This window comes from Chrysoperla carnea, chromosome 5 (genome assembly GCF_905475395.1).
Source record: "Chrysoperla carnea chromosome 5, inChrCarn1.1, whole genome shotgun sequence".
NCBI lineage: Eukaryota > Metazoa > Arthropoda > Insecta > Neuroptera > Chrysopidae > Chrysoperla > Chrysoperla carnea.
Window position 1 is genome coordinate 53259099 of NC_058341.1, and position 18736 is coordinate 53277834.

Sequence of the window (18736 nt, forward strand, 5' to 3'; positions counted from 1 at the left end):
ATTGATCAACCTGAGATAAACTGAAGAAATAAAAAATTTTTCCTTATTCCTAACCAACTACCTAGTTGCAACAAACAATTAATTATAGATACATAATCCATATGCAAATTATAAAGCATATAAAATAATTAATTTACATGAAAAATTTAAATTATGAAAATTCTACATTAAAGACCTTGCGTCGTCGTTTCAAAATACAAATTTCTAGTTACAATTAATTTTAATAAAATCTCAGCGAGAGATCTTTTGATTCAGTTCTGAATAAAGATCTTTAAGTATTATTAACGACAATAATGCGTTTTACTATTTTATTAATTACGTTCATTTTCCAATATGTTTCCGCTAAACTTAATGGTAAACAATGTTTTTAGTAAAAGTTTATTTCCAAAATTTTCTATTTTTCTTGTTTTGTAGAAAGTGATTATTATAAATTACCACGATTATATGATATGGACGATTATGAATTATGTGAAATTAAAGGAAAAACGTATCAGTATTGTATTTTTGAAATTAATTTAATTCCGATTTCCACAAATACGAGAGATTCAGTGTTGTGGAACTTAATTCAGGTTTGAATCTAAATAATTATAGTTAATATTACTTTATTTTAAAGTGAAGTGAATATTGTATGTTTGATGTAGGAAAATAATGCGGATAAATCGAAATATCGTCGTGATATACTTGAAATGGGTCGATGTATTCTAATAGGAAATGAAACTGATTCTCAGTTTCATGAAAATTTGTTTAAATCAAAGTTTGAAAAAGATGAGTTAAATGTGGTGATTAAAAAAGTGTTGTGCAAACAGTTTGAACCAAAACATTTCGATTATTTAGATATTGTAGCCATGTATGTATAACAAAAATTGATTTTATTGTAGTATTCCATTTGAAAACTATCCCAAGAATAAATTTGGAGCTATGCTCCACATTGCGCGTTCGGCGGATGGGGGCTATTCTCAATGAGACGGTGTTTTTTTAGTTACAGTTTACATTAATTACATTGTGTAGCTTTTAAGGTGAAGCACTCTCATATTTTCGTTATATTTATAGAAATATCGATTTGAAATTTTCACAGTCATCATTTTATAAACTTTACCCAAAATCAGAACTTAGCCTACTACAAATTGACAAATAGGACCGATTATTAACATTTTATTCTAGCATCAGAGAGGGCTGAAGATATCGAAAAAAAAAACTATTTAAAAAAGTTGTTTAGAATATTTTTTTATACTCATATACCAATTTTCATGACCAATTTCGCATTTTTAATTTTTTCAATATTTTGGTCTTAAATCTAACTAAAAATCATTATAAATATATAAAATTATCAATTTATTCAGTTTTTACATTCCATAGCACACTAATAATCGAATAATTTGTTCGATATCTCTAACCATCTCTGACGCTAGGCAAAATATACAGAATAGACGCTATTTGTCACTTTATAATAGGCTGAGTTTAAAGTTCAGATTTCAGTTAAGGTTTCCAAAAAAATGTGACCCATCACCCTGTATGACTGCAAAATTTCAAATCGATATTCCTATAAATAACGAAAACATGAGGGTGTCTTCATCTTAAATGCGACACACTGTATATGGGTAAACAAAATTATGATAAACTATGATTGATAATTCACTATTTTTGAAGTAAAACGATGCCTTTAGCTTCAAATGATTACTATGAAAATAAGTCAAAATAACTCCCAAATTAAAAGACGTTGATCATACTTCATATAAGTAAACTTATGAGCTTTTGAGGGCAAGAACTAACTGAATTTAGGTAATTTGATTCGTATTCAAATGTTGGTTGTACTTTTAAGATCTGCATTTTCATATATACAGAATGGACTATTTTCATGTATTATGGCTAATAGTTTGTTTTATAATTAACCAATGAAAATATAACTTAACAAAAGTTGCAAAGTTTGATGGGGTACATGATGTTCTGACATCAGATTGAACCTAGTTCTTGGCGTTGCTTTAATAGCCAATTTAGATCCTAAAAGGTAAGAGAGAGTAAAGGGTAAGTAATAACACTTTATTTTAGGAAGTTGATCCTCATAAAAAACTAACATTTTTTATTCAAAACATATTTTTCGAAAATTGTTAGCTTTCGGAGCAAATGCGACGTAAAATTATGTCATTATTGAATTTAATCGAAAGAAAATACTCTTAAAGTTTATCTATAATTGTAGATCAAAGCCATAGACACAGACGAATATTTTCTATTGGCCTTGAAAACTTTTGACTAAAGCATTTTTCTGTAGCTAGTTTTCGTTCAATTTAGTGAAATAATGATATAATTTTAAGTCGCATTTCCTCCGAAAGCTAACGATTTTCAAAAAAATATTTGACTTATTTAACTTTCTAATTTAAAATTTTATTCTATCTCTTACTTTTGGCAATCTAAATTGACTATTCAAGCAGAACTAGATTCAATCTGATGTCAGAACATGATGTCCTCCATCTAACTCTGCAACTTTTGTAGCCATATTAGGTTAAAATGGTTCACCCTGTATAAGCCAACTCTCTACAAAAGCTCTTGAAATGCTTAGAAGACATAGATTTGTTAAGAAAAGCTATTAGAGAATTTCTAGTTTTTTAATTGTTTAATTCAATAAGGACTTAAATTTTGATACATTAAAAGCCTTCAATTTTGTTTCTTTAGGAGGACAGCACATAAAAAATCTCTAATAAATAAGGTCCCGGTTTCAACACAAAGATGGTCAAAATTATTATTATTTTTAATGTAAAAGTATTTATATAAATATAATTTCTAATTTCGAGGAATCAGTAAATTGAGAGGCCTTTAATTACCTGACTTATTAAAGGGTGTTAGGGCCCAGAATTACCTAGGTACCAGGGTACCAAGGTATGATATTGATTGTTATTTTAGATATACAGACAAAATTGTAATAATTCTAGCAAAAAAATCTCTTTCATTTTTAAATTATTGCTATAGTTTTCTCTACGGAATACATACATTTTCTGGAACTGTTCGTAGTTTTACAAAAAAATAATGTTTAATTGTTTTAGTGTAATTTTAGTATTAATTTTTATATCTGTGATAGCTGCAACAATTACTGATTATTATAAGTCCACTAAAACTGAAAATACGTCTGATTATAAAGAAGGTTCTTTTGGTAAGATATTAAATTTAATTGAGATTCAACCTTATAGATCACAAGCCCATGCTGAAACTTTTCGGGTGAAATGATCCACCAGGAATCATGTTGATGCTCCTATACGTAAAAGTAAGTTTAAGCACCATGGCATTAGTTTTGCGTGGTAAAAGAGAGTAGAGCACCAGCAAATATGGGCTTTGGTGATGATACTAACTCAGCATAGGTATTCGAAGTGAATTACATAAATATCTGTACTGAAATAAATCAAATTCCTCCCATCAATTCTCGAAGCTCTTTGTGTTTATTTCTGTACGGCATTTATATTATTCGCTTCGAATACTGATGCAGAGCTAGTATCGAGCAACGCCTTACATATTTTCTGGTTCAGGGGTGAGATACCAAGGGGTGTGACAAATATATTGTCACCTGTACCGCGCAAAAGTGACGCCATAGTGCTTAAACTTACTCTTACATATAGGAGCATCTTCTTCAATATGTTTCCTGGTGGGTCATTTCACCCGAAAAATTTGAACATGGGCTTGTGGTTTATTAACTTTAATTATATTCATTTGTTTTGCAGCCTTAAAATGTCTTTTATGTTGGTCGTTGAAAAAAAATGTAAATCAAATACAAAAATTGGAAAATTCTCGAGACAGTATTAAATATATTCAAGGAATACGATTTTTCATAATGTTACTTGTTATGTTTGGGCATATAATATTTATTACATATTTAATTCCGTTTAATAATACTAAATTTTTTGAAGATGTAAGTTTTTTAATATTAAAATAACATATTTTTAAAACATTCGTCACAAAATTCAAGCGCCGGTCCATGGAGGAGGCAATCGAGACAATTAGCCCCATGCCAAAATTATTTAAACCAATCTTTTTATGGTATTTCAATACCAAAAAAATGAAAATGATCCAAAAAATTTGAAATTTTATTTATCAATAAATCATCTTATTATACATCTTTTTGAAAAATTCATATCGATTCTCTAATAAACCGTACAGAGAATCGATATGAATTTTTCACAAAAGGGTGATTAATTGATAAATCACCTATACAAGGGTGATTAATTGATAAATCACCTATACAAGGGTGATTAATTGATAAATAAAATTTTAAATTTTTGTCATCATTTTCATTTCAACTCTACTTTAAGGTATTTAGATAGATACCGTAAATTTAAAACGATACTAATTTATCAATTATAATCATCCTCTTTATACGTCTTTTGTGAAAAATTTAATGTAAAAGGCAAAACATTTTTAAAAGCATTTTAAATCTCTATTGACTATAAAACTAACATTTATTACGACTTCTTCATATACCACCTAAAAAGGACTGTTTTTAATAATTAATTTATCGTAACCGTACAGAGAATCGATTTCTCGACTTCAAATTTATCTAGAAGGCGTATTTATTAAATACTCATTAATTTTGTCACAAAAATTCAGCAATTTCAACAAAATTTTGGAAGCAATTTCGTTTTGGTATCGAAACACATTAAGGAAGTGTGTTGTTAAATAACAAATAATTATCAATTTTTATATTTTATTTTAATTATTATCATAAATATTAAAAATGTCAAGAATATGTTTTTAAAAATTAGATAAAAATTAATTAATTCAATAAAATTAAAAAATAATAATTATTCACCAAGTACAAATGTTTTTCTATTCATTAGAATTATGTTTGAAGTATGTAATCGCCGTATGAGGGGAGCGTGGGGTAATTGACACCATCTAAGCAATATTGTTAATAAAACTCATAATTTCTACAATTTAAATATTTATTTATTATGAACGTAAGCTGTACTTATCTGGTTACCAGAAAATCACAGAAAAATCTTAAACCTTGGTAACGTTTGACGAAAATTAAAAAATTCTAAATTGTGTCTTTCGCTCCAATTACCCGAACGTTCGGGTAATAGCAGCCAATAAATGTCCCACTAGTCTAATGGGAGCCATTAAAATTTTAATCAGTCTAGAGTAGTCCATTCTTTGATTTTAGTTAGTCTCAAATAAATCTAATCTTATATACCAAAGAATTAAATAACAAAAGGGATATTTGGTGACAAAAGGGTCTCTTTTGCAGTGATGGATTTAGGCCTAGGCCCGTGAGGCCCGGGCCTAGGGCGGCAGAATTTGAAAGGCGGCAAAATTTATGAAATGCCAAAATTTTAGAGTCACAGAAAAGTAAAGACAATCAATTATAAAAATTGGTTCAGAATAGTTTTTATAAAAAATTTTCGATAGAAAATATTATAATCCAATTCATTAATCTACTTCTCAATCTGTGTGGGTAAGATGTTAATTTTTTAATCGATCAATGATATTCTTTATCGAGTAATGTTCTTTACTTTCCGTTCCTTTAGTGAGATTAATCTCACGTGTATGAAGCATTTTGAAATTAATTAATCCAAATGACTTCTCAATTTGTTTTCATTGTGAAATAAAAATACCGAAGATTTGTATGTCCCTGATTATGAAAAAAAAATTTTGGAGAGAAAGAAAAAAGTATTGAAAAGTATTGGTTTTCTAGTCAATCTAATACTTTTTAATACTTTTTTCTTTGTCTCAATATTTTCTTTTATTCAGGGTTATTGAATATCGTTATAATTTTCATTTAAAAGTGTCAGAACATTTTTTGTTTATAAAAATAATTTTTTATAAAAAATAAATCCCGTCATTGGCGAATATGGAAGATGTATGCTCTGCACAAAAAATATGCAATGTATTGCATTCACGGAATCTTCGAGATGTTTATCCGAATGTGGACATTGCTCTCCGTATTTTTTTGAGTATTCCGGCTACAAATTGTTCAGGAGAAAGATCTTTTTCTACTCTTAGAAGGGTAAAAACCTGTTTACGCGCAAGCGTGGGCCAAGATAGACTTAATGCACTTGCATTACTGTCTATTGAAGCCCAACTAGTCCAAGAAATTAATTACGACGACATAATTGACGTTTTTGCATGGACCAAAGCCAGGAAAAAAAATTTTCAAATTGATTAATATTAAAAGAAATATGAATTATTTATCTGTCTAAAGTTTATATATATATTTATCTGTCTTGTTTATCAGTAATATTAAAAAAATTATATTTCAATAAATTAAGTTACTTTAAAATAAAAAACTGGATCAAAATTAATGAAATTCATTCTATCAAAAAGGGCGGCGCATCGAACGGGGCCTAGGGCGGCAGCAAGCCTAAATCCGCCACTGCTCTTTTGTCCAACTATTATGGGAGCAAGTGTAAATAATTCGATGAACATTCCTGGAGTCATGGCACATATTACCGTCACATTTTTTCCTATTTCCCACGAAACTTCAAATTGTTGCCATACAGCTCTCATTACCCGCTTAACCTTGAATCGAAAAAATAATATTTCAATAAAATGCCATTATTCATCAAAATTTCAGTCGTACCTTAACTTAGATAGATTAAGGGATATAATTAACGTAAATACAATAGTAAACGTATGTTTTTTAATGCTTACCTGGTACGTTTCTTCTTTTGTATTTTTTATAACAGTGCAGCAAAAAACAAACAATCGTTTCGTACAACTGAATGAGTCCAACTAAGTCATTGTACCTTTTTATTCTAGCTCTATCAAACTTAAACGAAGAGACTCGAACTTCATTTACATAATTAATCTCATCACCCCATCTTCCCCTACTGTTTAATTATGTTTAATGCCTCATCTGTTTAATTATGTCAATTTTATCTCCACGCACGTGTATTTACACACAGGTTTTTAATTAAACTTATATATATGTTCTCCTGAACATTATAATGTGAGTTGGCGAGACCCGTAGCCAAACCTAACTAGCAGTACGGACACAAAAGTAACAAAAGACGGGCAGGATGATAAATTTATAATAGATATAATATCTAAAACTTTTTAAACAATGTGTGATAATGATTCAATCAAATTAAACATAAAAAGAAGGTGATTCTTTCATCAAATCAGCTATGTTTGTTTGTTTTTTTATATGTTGTTTGCAAAGGAAAGGCAACGGTAAATCCAAGTTTTCGAATTCGGCAAACGACCGTATCATGCCGAAAAATAAGAAAATTTGACCTAATATCTGAGATCAAGCTGGTTTTTATAGGACCGATAATTTCGGAGATACTGCTTTTCAAAGTTAGTTCATTTCTTGTTATACATTGATTTTTCCATTGAAAATCCGGTTTACAAGATGGATCTTACGGACCCAAGACCCAATTATCCTATGTTACTCATTAACGAACTCGACGTCATTTTTTACGTCCAAGGCACGCCATAAAAATTTCAGCTTGATATCTTTTTTCGTTTTTGAGTTATTGTGTCGACAAACAACCGCAAACGGACTAATTAGGTGATTTAATGAACACTCATATGAAAATTTTGTTCGTAGCATCAATATTTTTAAACGTTACAAACTTGGGATTAAACTTAGTATATCTTGATATATTTTTTGTATACATTTTTTAAATCTGGAGTTAAACATAAGCGTTCCAATACAGACTATGTCGCAAGAGAAATTTTGAATAACCTCTCTAATTCTAAACATTAAATTTTTTTAGGCGGGCTAACAAGTTGCTAGTACAGGCATCGCCCCTGGAGTTGGCATATTTTTCTCCCCATCCCCTTCCCCCTACTACAAACTACAAACATAAATATGCTTAGAAAAACATCAAAAGCTTATATTTTTAAAACATATGTGTTGAATTGCAAAGTATAGACGTTATTGCTTCGCAATCAACTGCAAATCAGTTTTTATTGGTCGTTATCGATTAGAAATTTTTTTTTTCAGTTAATTTCACATCCAATAACCAGTATTCCACTAAATGGAAATGTAATTATCCAATCGTTTTTCCTGTTTAGCTCTTTTGTATTATCGATATCAGTATTTAAACAAATGGAAAAAAATGAATTTCGTATTGGATTTATATTTACAACAATTTTTCATCGTTATCTTAGGTAATGTTATATATCTACTACATACGGGTCACTGTTAGAAATAGGCCACTTTATGGTTGTTATGTAAAAATTTTTGATTGACGTAAAACATTCTTTGATTGGCGTGATAATTTTTTTATGAATCCTCTTAAATATTCATTGGTGGAAAAAAATTTAAAAAGAAGAGCGGAATTTCCAGATAAGAACGGTTAAAGTTACATTTGAATTTCAAGCACTGCGATTATACTCTTTATTCTATCGATTTGAAATTTTGATCTTTCGAAAATCCTATTAATTTTCCCAATTTTCATATGTTCGAATCAATCAAAGAATGTTTCACGCCAATCAAAAATTGTACATAACAGCCTTATGGGAGTAACGCCACAACGCGTTATTTTGTATTATATCATCGATTGATAATAACAAATATTAGCTAACTACATATGAAAAATTATTCCCAAAGACCAAAAATGTTCACTGAACAAAAAACGATCTGAACAAAAAAGGCTATGCAATTTTACGATAATATTACGATAAGATTTATGATTTTCATATCTGCCCCATTAGTGGTGAAATTCGAATCAGGAAAATTGACTGTCTGATATTTTGTCAGACATTGAAAATGATTTTCATCAAAATTTAATCCAGTAATATTGGCTGAATAATTCATTTAAAGGCCGTGACCGTGGGGAAGTAACCGACGGTCGAACATGTCTTCGAAAACGAAATAGCATATTACGCATATAAAAATTTTAATAAAATGGCGGCCCTTGGGTAGAGCGAGAGCTACGGTTGTTCTAGGTGAGAGAGCGCCCAAATGCCAAAAGCGAAAAATAATTTTGACCGAAAAATATAATTTTTATGACATGTTTTAAAAAGCGTGGGACTGCAAATGAAAATCAAAAATTGAATTCATGCAAATATAATTAAGCATAGCAGCCGGCATTTACGCTTCCTGTTCGTAACACCGTCGCACAGTAGTGTTTTTATGAAGTGCACATAAATAAAGGATATGAACATAAATCCAATTTATGGTGTAAAACGTCGAAAATATAGGGACAGACAACTCGCTTCACTTTGAAGAAGGGTTAGAGCAATCGCCACAGTGCACCTGAAGACCAAAAATGTGGCCAAAATTCGAAAAAAGAGTTTCATAATAGGGCTTTTTCATAATTAAGTATGCTACAGGGATGCACTTAGCACAACATTAGTGTAGATACAAAGGGGAAAGTCATAAACGTGTGAAAGTGCATCGGGTAAAGGAAATCCAACAATACCAAATGGAATCTACATCTGAAGGTTATAGAAATATAAAGTTCTCTTTTTATTTCTTTTTTTTTATGGAATTCAAGTTAATTGAAACAGTAATAACACGCTGTTGGATGCCGCCTTTAAAGCCCTATTGAAAGTTACTGAGAAAACTATTAGCTATTGAATAACACAAAATTCAGCTGCTACTATCTGGTAATTGAATTTTACATTTTAACCCAAGTGGTGATAAAATTTGGCATAAAATTTATAATCAGCGGCCCCAAAAACCCCCGCGATTCAATTTTGGAGTGGTTTACTTAACTTTTCGAATTTTGCCGCATTTTTTGGATTCGGACGCACTGTGGCGGCGCTGTATAAATGTAATAAATTGAATTAATTAATTTCAGATTGACACCAATCTACGCCTTACTTATATTAATAAATGCAACATTAGTTGTGCATGTTAGTAATGGAGGTCCTTATTGGCATCAACGTGTTGAGCTGCATAAAGATAATTGTCGAAATGGATGGTGGCAATTAACTTACATAAATTATAGGAATGTTTTTCCACAAAAATTTGTTCGTAAATATTTTACTATAGCTTTTAATAAAAACCTCTTTTCAACGGAATAATACCCCGTTGAATCTGAACGAGTTACCAATATATACACTGCTTCAATAATAGCCGTGGCCCAAATTTCCCAAAAAATAAATTATACTTGCGAAAAATAATCATATCTACTTTCACAGAAGCTTTTACTTTTTAAACATTTCAAATGACTTCAAACGATATAAAAATAATTGCAAAATTTCGATTTTCATAAATAGTAGGCAATATTTGAACCACTCTGGGTCAATATTTGAACCACTACAAGCCCGTTGAACTAAAAGAAAAATTTAAAATAAAATTTCTGCTCTATACCCATATTTATAAAAATCTCATTTGCATATTAAAGGATGTCTTCTGACCCTAGAGTTTTTTTTGAGTTCTGTCTTCAAAACGTAAAAGAAGTTTTTCAATATTTTTTCTACATTTTTGAGTGGGATAATTAAACAAACCAACACACATTAATGGTGTGTCACATTTAAGATGAAGACACCCCCATATTTTCAGTATTTATTTCGATTTGAAATTGGCCACACTCATACAGGGTCGATCAGAACTTTAAACACAGCCTACTACAAATTGACAAATAAAGCTAGGCAAATAAAATTACGCTAGGCAAAATATTAACGATTCTTAATATTTTGCCTAGCGTCAAAGATAGTTAGAGAAATCGAAGAAAAAAAAACTATTCGAAAAAGTTGCTTAGAATATTTTTTTATACCCATATACCGATTTTCATGACAAAATGCATATTAACTTTATATCAATATTGTGGTCTACACTCAAAATTATTGCAAGTTTATTGAAATATTTGAATACATAACACTATTAAATTATGACACTATTAAAGATTTTTTGATTTTATTAAAGAATAAACTTTTATAACTAGTGTGCTATGGAATGTAAAAACTGGACAAGTTGATAATTTAATAGTGTTATGTATTCAAATATTTCAATAAATTTGTAATAATTTTGAGTAAAGGACAAAACCGTAAGCTACAACTCAAAACTAATTAATTTCATTTTGATTTTAGTGTATGCCTCAAACGTGGTATTTAATAGCTGATACACAATTATATTGCGTAACAGTGTTGGTATTAAGTCTAATATGGTTAATGAAACGTCAAATTAAATATATATTAAGCATTTGTTTATTAATTACAATTTTAATACCAGGTTTTATTACGTATCGTGAAAATTTAGGACCAATGATTGTAAATAATCCACAGTAAGTAATGGACAATAAATTTAAGGTCTTTGTATGTGAAAGGGATTCATTCCTTAGCCAAATATAATCCAAAGTAATATTTTTCTTTAAACAAATTATTGAAAAGTCTTTTTTCTACCGGAAAATTTTAGTTGTGTTTTAGATTTTATGATTTTAGCAGAAAAAATGGTAAGGCAAAATCCAGTATGTCCTTTTGAATACTCAAAATAAAAATAGTTCCTAGTGCTGAATGCAAAATTTTATGCTGCCAAAGACGTTGTATAACTCATGATCATAAATTTTCGCACAATTTGAGCAAGGTTGAGAACACATTTTATGTCGCAAAAACAAAATTTTTAATGTACAAGTCAATGAAATGAGAAAATGTAAATCTTCCATCCAAAAAATGTTGTAAAATACGTCTTCCCCATTGTTAGACATTGCAAAAATAATTTTAAAATGTACAAATTGATCAAGGTTGAGCTTTTGTAAGTAGATAGTTGGCGTAATAACCCTGGTGGAAAAAATATTTGAAAAAATAATAAGTCTTAATAAGTCTTAGGAAACTCTGAAAAAGTCTTAGAAACTTTAAAAAAGTATTAAGAACTCTGAATAACTCTGAATTAGACTAGTCCGAAAACGTTGAGAAATTCAAAGTTCCTAAGACTTTTTCAGAATTTTTTATTCTTTCTTCAAATATTTTTTCCACCAGGGAAGTAAATGGAAAGTTATAGTTGGGTTTATTAAAAAAAAACTTTTAATATCAACCTGGCACCTGACACCTGAGAAGACTTGAAGCTCTGAGAAGACGATGTTTGCATCTGTAATTGAATGGGAGAGGATTATCTACTGACAAAAGTTCTAGCTTGATCAATTTATACAATTTAAAATTATTTTTGCAATGTCTAACACCTGGGAGGACGCATTTTACAACATTTTGTGAATGTAAGACTTATATTCTCATTTCTTTAATTGTAATTAATCGATAAATTCGGCCGGATCTTGCATCGCATACGGGTTGGAAGGAAAATAGCTTACTGATGTATCGATAGAACGTGTTCTCAAACTTGCTCAAATGATGACTTGATAAGAGAAAAAGAAAAATTTACATCGCCATTGTTATCCCTATATAATATAAATGCGAAAGTGAGTTTGTAACGTTTTCACGCAAAAAGTACTGAAACTTTATTATAATATTATAGCTCACTCATCAGAATAACATATAGACTTTAATTTATAAAGATAACAGTTACTCGCTCGTTTCACTGGACGGTTACGATAACACTGAATCGATTTTAACGAAACTTTACAATAATATAGATCATACATCAGAACAAAACATAAGCTATGATTTATAAAGATACTGGCAGTTACCCGGAAAATTCGCCACTTCGCCGGAAAATTTATATTTTAAAAGCAAAGACTAAATAGTTTGAATTCATAATAAAACGTATTTCCGGTGTTATAGAAAGGGGTTAAGTGAGAGCAAAGCAAGGGATGTGAAAAGTATAACGCGGTGGTCTTCTCTTGTAATATGTAAATTTTCTAGCGAAGCAGGCGGTATCATGCCAGTTCTTTGTAAATTAATAAACTACTTATTATAACTAACCATTCGAAACATTTTTCCGTAAACTTATAAATAAGATTATAAGCTATTTTTAGCGTTTTAGCGCCCTGCATTATGTAACACCTACAACACAGCATAAAATTATGCAATTAATTACATCGTAAGTATCTCAATTTTGAGTATACAAAAGCGTAAACTATATTTGGCTACTTCATTTTTTCTGTTAAAATAGCCCGATCTATTTTTGAATCTAATCTTTTCTCATAGATATATAAAAACTTACTTTTGTATTAATTAAAGGCAGAAATATAAATTTCTGAAAATATTTTGATTTTAGATCAATGAGAGAATTTTTTTATCAAGATCGGGCAATGATGTCCACATACGTTCAATCCTACACAAATGCTAGCGGCACAATTTATGGCATTATTTGTGGATATATTTATCACACAGGAGCATTAAAAAGCAATTTATTAAAAAAATTATGGGTAACAAACATTTTTGAAAATTAATTTTTGAATATGGCTTAAGAGCTAGCAACGTCACGAAAATGTTAACACGGCTGAATATTGAATATTTCTTTACTTACTGAGGGTGGTAGCATTACAAAAAAACTGAAGAAAATTCTTAATTTAAAATTATTTTATTGCTTCTTAATCATTTTCATGTTTTTTTAGCGATATAAATTATAATTGCCAGATATTTTCGCCTCTGATAACCCCGTTCCAGGTATTCGATTACTTTACAAAGGGTCGTGGGACGTAAGTAAGAGAAAGTGGTCTATAATGATCCCTCAGGGTAAAATGATCCCTAATTGTTTTAAGTGAACCATTAAATCCATGTGGTATATTTATCGATAGATGGCTTCCGCGCGATCAAATTAATCGTTCAACAAAGACTTATAGTGATGTATAAGCTTATTTGTGTTTCGTAGCAAAAATAATAATTTTACTGCTTATGATTTATGGTAAGACAAATTTAAACGTAAAATTTCTTTTTTGTGTTAGTTTTTACCGGCTGGTTATTTTACTCTTGGCTTTTGTTGGCTTCTAATAATATTACAACATATTTTTATAGGCGTATAACAAATCAGTTTTTATGACAATATTCAAATATGTCATTACGGGTAAAACGATGCCTTTTAGACGACATTAAAATGATCCCTATTTTGTGTGTAAAATTATAAAAGATAAAATGACCCCCCGTCATGTAACAGGTCTTGAATGTGTTGATTTAGATGATTTTACCAGTGATTTTTGTTTTCATACTAATCGTTGATGCAATGTAAAAGAACAGTTAATATTTTATGTGAACTGTTTGGTAGAAAATTGAATGGGATTATTTTTCCCATTATTCTTACAAGGTCGGTCAAAACGATCCCTTTTGAGAAATGGTGAATAGTTCTCAATATTTTAACAGATCAAAAGAAATTGACATGACAATATTGTAAAATTTGAAGAAAGAACCCAAAAATATTTCGATGTTGTACATATGTCGAATAGTTGGTGGCTATAAATTACATTTTTCTTAGTGGGATTATTATAGGCCACCTTCTCCTACTTCATTTCTATATAAGTTTCATGAAAAAATAAAATTACATAAATATTCGAAATTCAGCTGTCTTAAAATAGACTCTCGAAAATGTTGCCAGCTCTTGTCACATTTTGGGCTAAAGTTAACACGCTTAAAATTTATTGTTGTAGTTTCGCCATATATGGTTTTGGTTAGTTTTTCTAAATGTTTATGGTTTCATGTTCTTTTGTTCAATTATGAATCACAGTAATTTAACCAATTTACAATCGAATCAGTCATTTGCAGTTGTATGGGCTGCAATAAATAAATTACTTTTTGTTAATGGTACAGCGTTATTCGTATGGGGCCTTCGACAGCAGACCCATTGTAATACATTTAAACATTATTAATTTATTTATCACAGGATATGGGTACAGACATAAGTTAACTAATTCAAATATTCGAAAAATCAACATTTTTTTGAACACAATAAAGCTACAGGAAACGAAATATTGGATAGGAAAAAAAATCCAGAAGTAGATCAAAATTATGAGGAAAAGAACCAGAAATGAGAAGAAATCGTTTTCAGGCAAATTCTAATTTTCGGACCATCTTAGGGCCATAGCTAACGAAATAGATATAAATGTCTCATAGTCCCAATTATGTGTACCCACCCCATTTTGTGAATTTTATATTCAATAGAGAAGTTGCATGTTTTTTAATACTTTTTTTTTCGAAAGTTTACTAAAAATTACTAAGAAAAATTTAAAAAAAAATTTTTAATCATTTTGCATGTAATTTTACAATTGAAAATGATTTATCTGAACTGTAAATACAAACGCCAGTGACGCCAACATAGCGCTTTAGTAACGCCACCACGCGTAGAAATGATAAAATAAGATGCAAGATGATAAATGTCTCTTTAGTACAACTAATAAACCGGGAAGTATAGGAAAAGTGGGGAAACAGCATCGATTTTAATGAAACTTTTTGTAACGTGTTTAGAGGACGCCAAGGAACATTCAGCCAACTTAACCTTGTCATAAAAAGCTATAGATCCCGAGCGTAGCCAGCGTATGTAGTCCAAATTTTTTTGAAATGCTTAATTTGGCTTAAAATTGTCATCTGGTAGTTATTTTTGGTCGCTGAATACGAATACGATGTCAAATTTTTGACCCGAAATTCCACTTTTTGGCAAAAAGAAAATGGAAAACTTAGTCTTTATCGTCCAAACTGTTGTCTAGGTGGTAGTTTTCGTCGCTGATTACAAATCTGATGTCAGATTAACGCATATTCCGAAAACCGTGCCATTTTTGGCCAAGAATTTCACTTTTTTGGCACAAAAACGAAAACTAAGTATTTACAAACTTTGTTTTAGTAAGTATTTTTGATCGCTGAATCCAATGTCATATAACACGGATTCTGTCACGTCTTCCGAAAATCGTGACGCGAAAATCGCGCCAGTTTTTAAAAAAGGCACGAAAACGGTAAACTTAAGTCTAAACTGTGCTCTAAGGGGAATTCTTATTTAGCGACTAAAATAACTACTATAGATGACAATTTTAAGCCAAAATAAGCATTTCAAAATTTTGGAATACACATGCCCCTCGATGGAGCCCTATGCCTTTTTATGACTAGGTTAAGTTGTACATTGGGGTATTATACGCACGTTACAAAAAGTTTCATTAAAATTGGTGCGGTTTCCCCACTTTTCCACTTTCGACACTTTTCCCCGACTTATTCATTGCATTACTAAACTTGTTTTCGATATATTATAACATAATTTTAGCTCCAAACCTCATCGAATACCAAGTAGTCGCGTCATCATGACTCACAAGTTTTTTTTTCAATCCAAGAAATTACTAAATTACTTAAAAATACTTTTACTAGATTTTTCTTTCAATTATATATGAATTTGTGACAACAACAAAAAATTAACTTCTTTGTTAAGAAAATTAATCAAATATTTTGAGAGCCTTTTAATTAAATATTGTATTTCATTTTTAGCTATTATGAGAAAAGTTTTAGAATACAGACCAATTATCGTATTTGGGCGATTAAGTTTTTGTAATTATTTAGTACATTATCAAATGTATATGGTCCAAGATGCAATGAATTATTTACCAAGACATTATAATATCTACACATTTGTAAGTATTTGTATCCAATAGCGTAGCTAGCATTAACAGGGTCCCACATCAAGTTTTTCACCGGATTCCTTTTTACAATAGTGTTCGATGCTCCATATATTTGCCAACGCCGAAATGGTAGTTCTTAAACCCCTGTTTGTATCAGTTAGAAATTATAGTGTATAAGAATGAAAATATTACGATCGAAATTTTTCTAATAATTTAGAATAGAATAAAACAGTCTTTTAGTGATTCCCAAAAGCATGTACTGTTACATTTTACCCCCCCCCCTCCATATGGCTCTTGAGCAAGAAGAATTTCCAGTGAAACCATTTGGCTAGGATTGTAATAATATAAAGTTCGAAAATTAAAACCCCGGCAAATTAAAACGGTGTAAACAATGAATTAAAAATATAAAAAAAATACATGAATATTCCCTATTGTTATGAAAAGTAAAATCGTCATTACAGTCAGGGGACCACTTTTCGAACCTGTGGAAAACTGTTTAATCTTAGAGGTTCCCCAACTGTAATGGCGATTTTACTTATCATAACAATTTTAGATTAATATATTTTCTTGTTTTCGTACTTTTAAGAGCGTGATTCTGTATTTGTCGGGGTTTTAGTTTTCGAACTTTATTTTATTAAAATCCTAGCCAAATGGTTTCACTCAAAACTCTTCTTTTTCTAAACATTTTTTAAATCTCCCTTGATATTTAAAATTCAATGATCAGCTGTTGCTTAGATTTATAATCAAAGATTCCAAATTTCCCATTTTATTTACAAAAGGCAGTGTAATTTTAATTTATATATTATTTTAATTACGAATAAAATAAAATTTATATAATCTAAAGAATTTTTTAGGAATTCAAATTTGTGCGTACAGTGGCATTTTAAAATTTCTGATTAACAACATAGACAGAAACTAAATTATGATAATAAAAATTAAATTAAATCAAAACTAAAAAAATCGTTTAGAATTTTGTTCAGTGTACGTTTGAGAAGTAGCTCTATCTATTGAAAAGTTTTTTTTTAGTTCATTTGTGCCAATTTTTCACAAATCATCAAATTTTGGCGTTATTGAACAGAGACACTCATAAGAGTCCATGTTTTGCATAATTTTAATTAATTTTATCTCTTAAATGATGCGGTAAAAGAAATCTAATTTTTTTTTTCATTAACTTCAAAATCTGAAAAATGGTCGAAAATTTGAAAAACATAGACTTTTGCTTAATAGTCTCGGCTTAAAATATGCAAAAATTATCACGCTATTTATCCATTTTGTAGAGATGAAATGGATATGCGGTAACTGCCCGATATCCGGCTTATCCAGCCTGTTTTCACTATCCGTCCGGATACCGGATATTAGCTCAGTATCCGGTCGAATTCCGAATAATAAAATTCAAAAAATTATCTTTATTTTTCACAAGTTTATTTTAATAATCGCACGTCAAAAATGTTTGTTTTATTAATTATTTTAGTACTCAAAATTAACAATTGGCAAATTGTCGTGAATGAATACCAAATTTTCCGCATTTATGGGTAAGAGGCGACTCCGATTGGCTTCGTATTCTATACCAGAGTCGTGAGGTTCACGTCTGAAGTTGGATTCAGTTTCATCTTCTTTCATTCGTTTAGCAGGTGTTGAAGACGGCGATGATCTGCTACTGCCAGTCTTTTACCTTCACCGAGCTTTAAATCAAAATATTTCCAAATTGGCGATCGGTTTTTTGATGATGACATTTCTTGTTAATCAATATTAATGATAAGTGAAAAAAAAGTGGAATTTTACCGAGCCGAATATCCGGTTGCCGGATATCCAGCGCTCCGGCCTCGTGTCTTGCCGGATATTCGGTATCCTTTATGCATGAGTTCCGACCCATTTTTTCAGACCAAATATCGATTTATTGTTAAAAATATTTAAAATTAACCAAATTTTTATTTTTCAGATAGTTTCAATAACCAGTAAAATTACTATAGCGTACATTTTTGGTTTTCTTTTATGTATGTTTGTGGAATATCCATTAACTAATTTATTTAGATTAGTTATTCGTAAATCTCCAAATCCAGTAAATGAAGTACCTCTACAGGAAAATGGTGTCAATCGAAATAAATTACCACCATCTACTGCACTTGAAAAAAAAGGTTCATCGGATGTTTTAGTATAGGCAATGATTACTTACTTTAATTCAAATCGTGTAATAATATTGTATATATGAATAAAAACATATTTAATTTTAATAAAATAATTGTTTCGAAGATTTTTTTTTTTTTTTGATAATTTGTTTTTAATTAATAAAATAATTAAATAATAAAATTAATTGATTGATTAATCATAATAATTAATTACATTTTTATATTTACAATGTGTTTATTTTATTAAATAAA

The 18736-nt window shown here is 29.9% G+C and overlaps 1 protein-coding gene across 1 annotated transcript; it reads left to right on the forward strand.

Annotated features, from left to right (window-relative positions):
* The first annotated feature begins 289 nt into the window (after nucleotides 1-289).
* On the forward strand, nucleotides 290-18516 carry LOC123301228. Its single transcript, XM_044883963.1, has 12 exons — nucleotides 290-354; nucleotides 415-569; nucleotides 642-847; nucleotides 3036-3142; nucleotides 3705-3742; nucleotides 7931-8097; nucleotides 9735-9906; nucleotides 10969-11162; nucleotides 13046-13196; nucleotides 14412-14607; nucleotides 16228-16370; nucleotides 18298-18516. The coding sequence occupies exons 1-12, from the start codon at nucleotides 294-296 to the stop codon at nucleotides 18514-18516; spliced, it is 1809 nt and encodes a 602-aa protein (XP_044739898.1). The 5' UTR covers nucleotides 290-293.
* Nucleotides 18517-18736: the final 220 nt, after the last annotated feature.

Bases quoted from the DNA above. Each gene is read 5' to 3' on its own strand.
- LOC123301228 (XM_044883963.1), top strand. From the start codon at position 294: ATGCGTTTTACTATTTTATTAATTACGTTCATTTTCCAATATGTTTCC. The intron at 570-641 runs GTTTGAATCTAA...TGTTTGATGTAG, and splicing joins TGTTGTGGAACTTAATTCAG to GAAAATAATGCGGATAAATC. The intron at 11,163-13,045 runs GTAAGTAATGGA...TTTTGATTTTAG, and splicing joins ATGATTGTAAATAATCCACA to ATCAATGAGAGAATTTTTTT.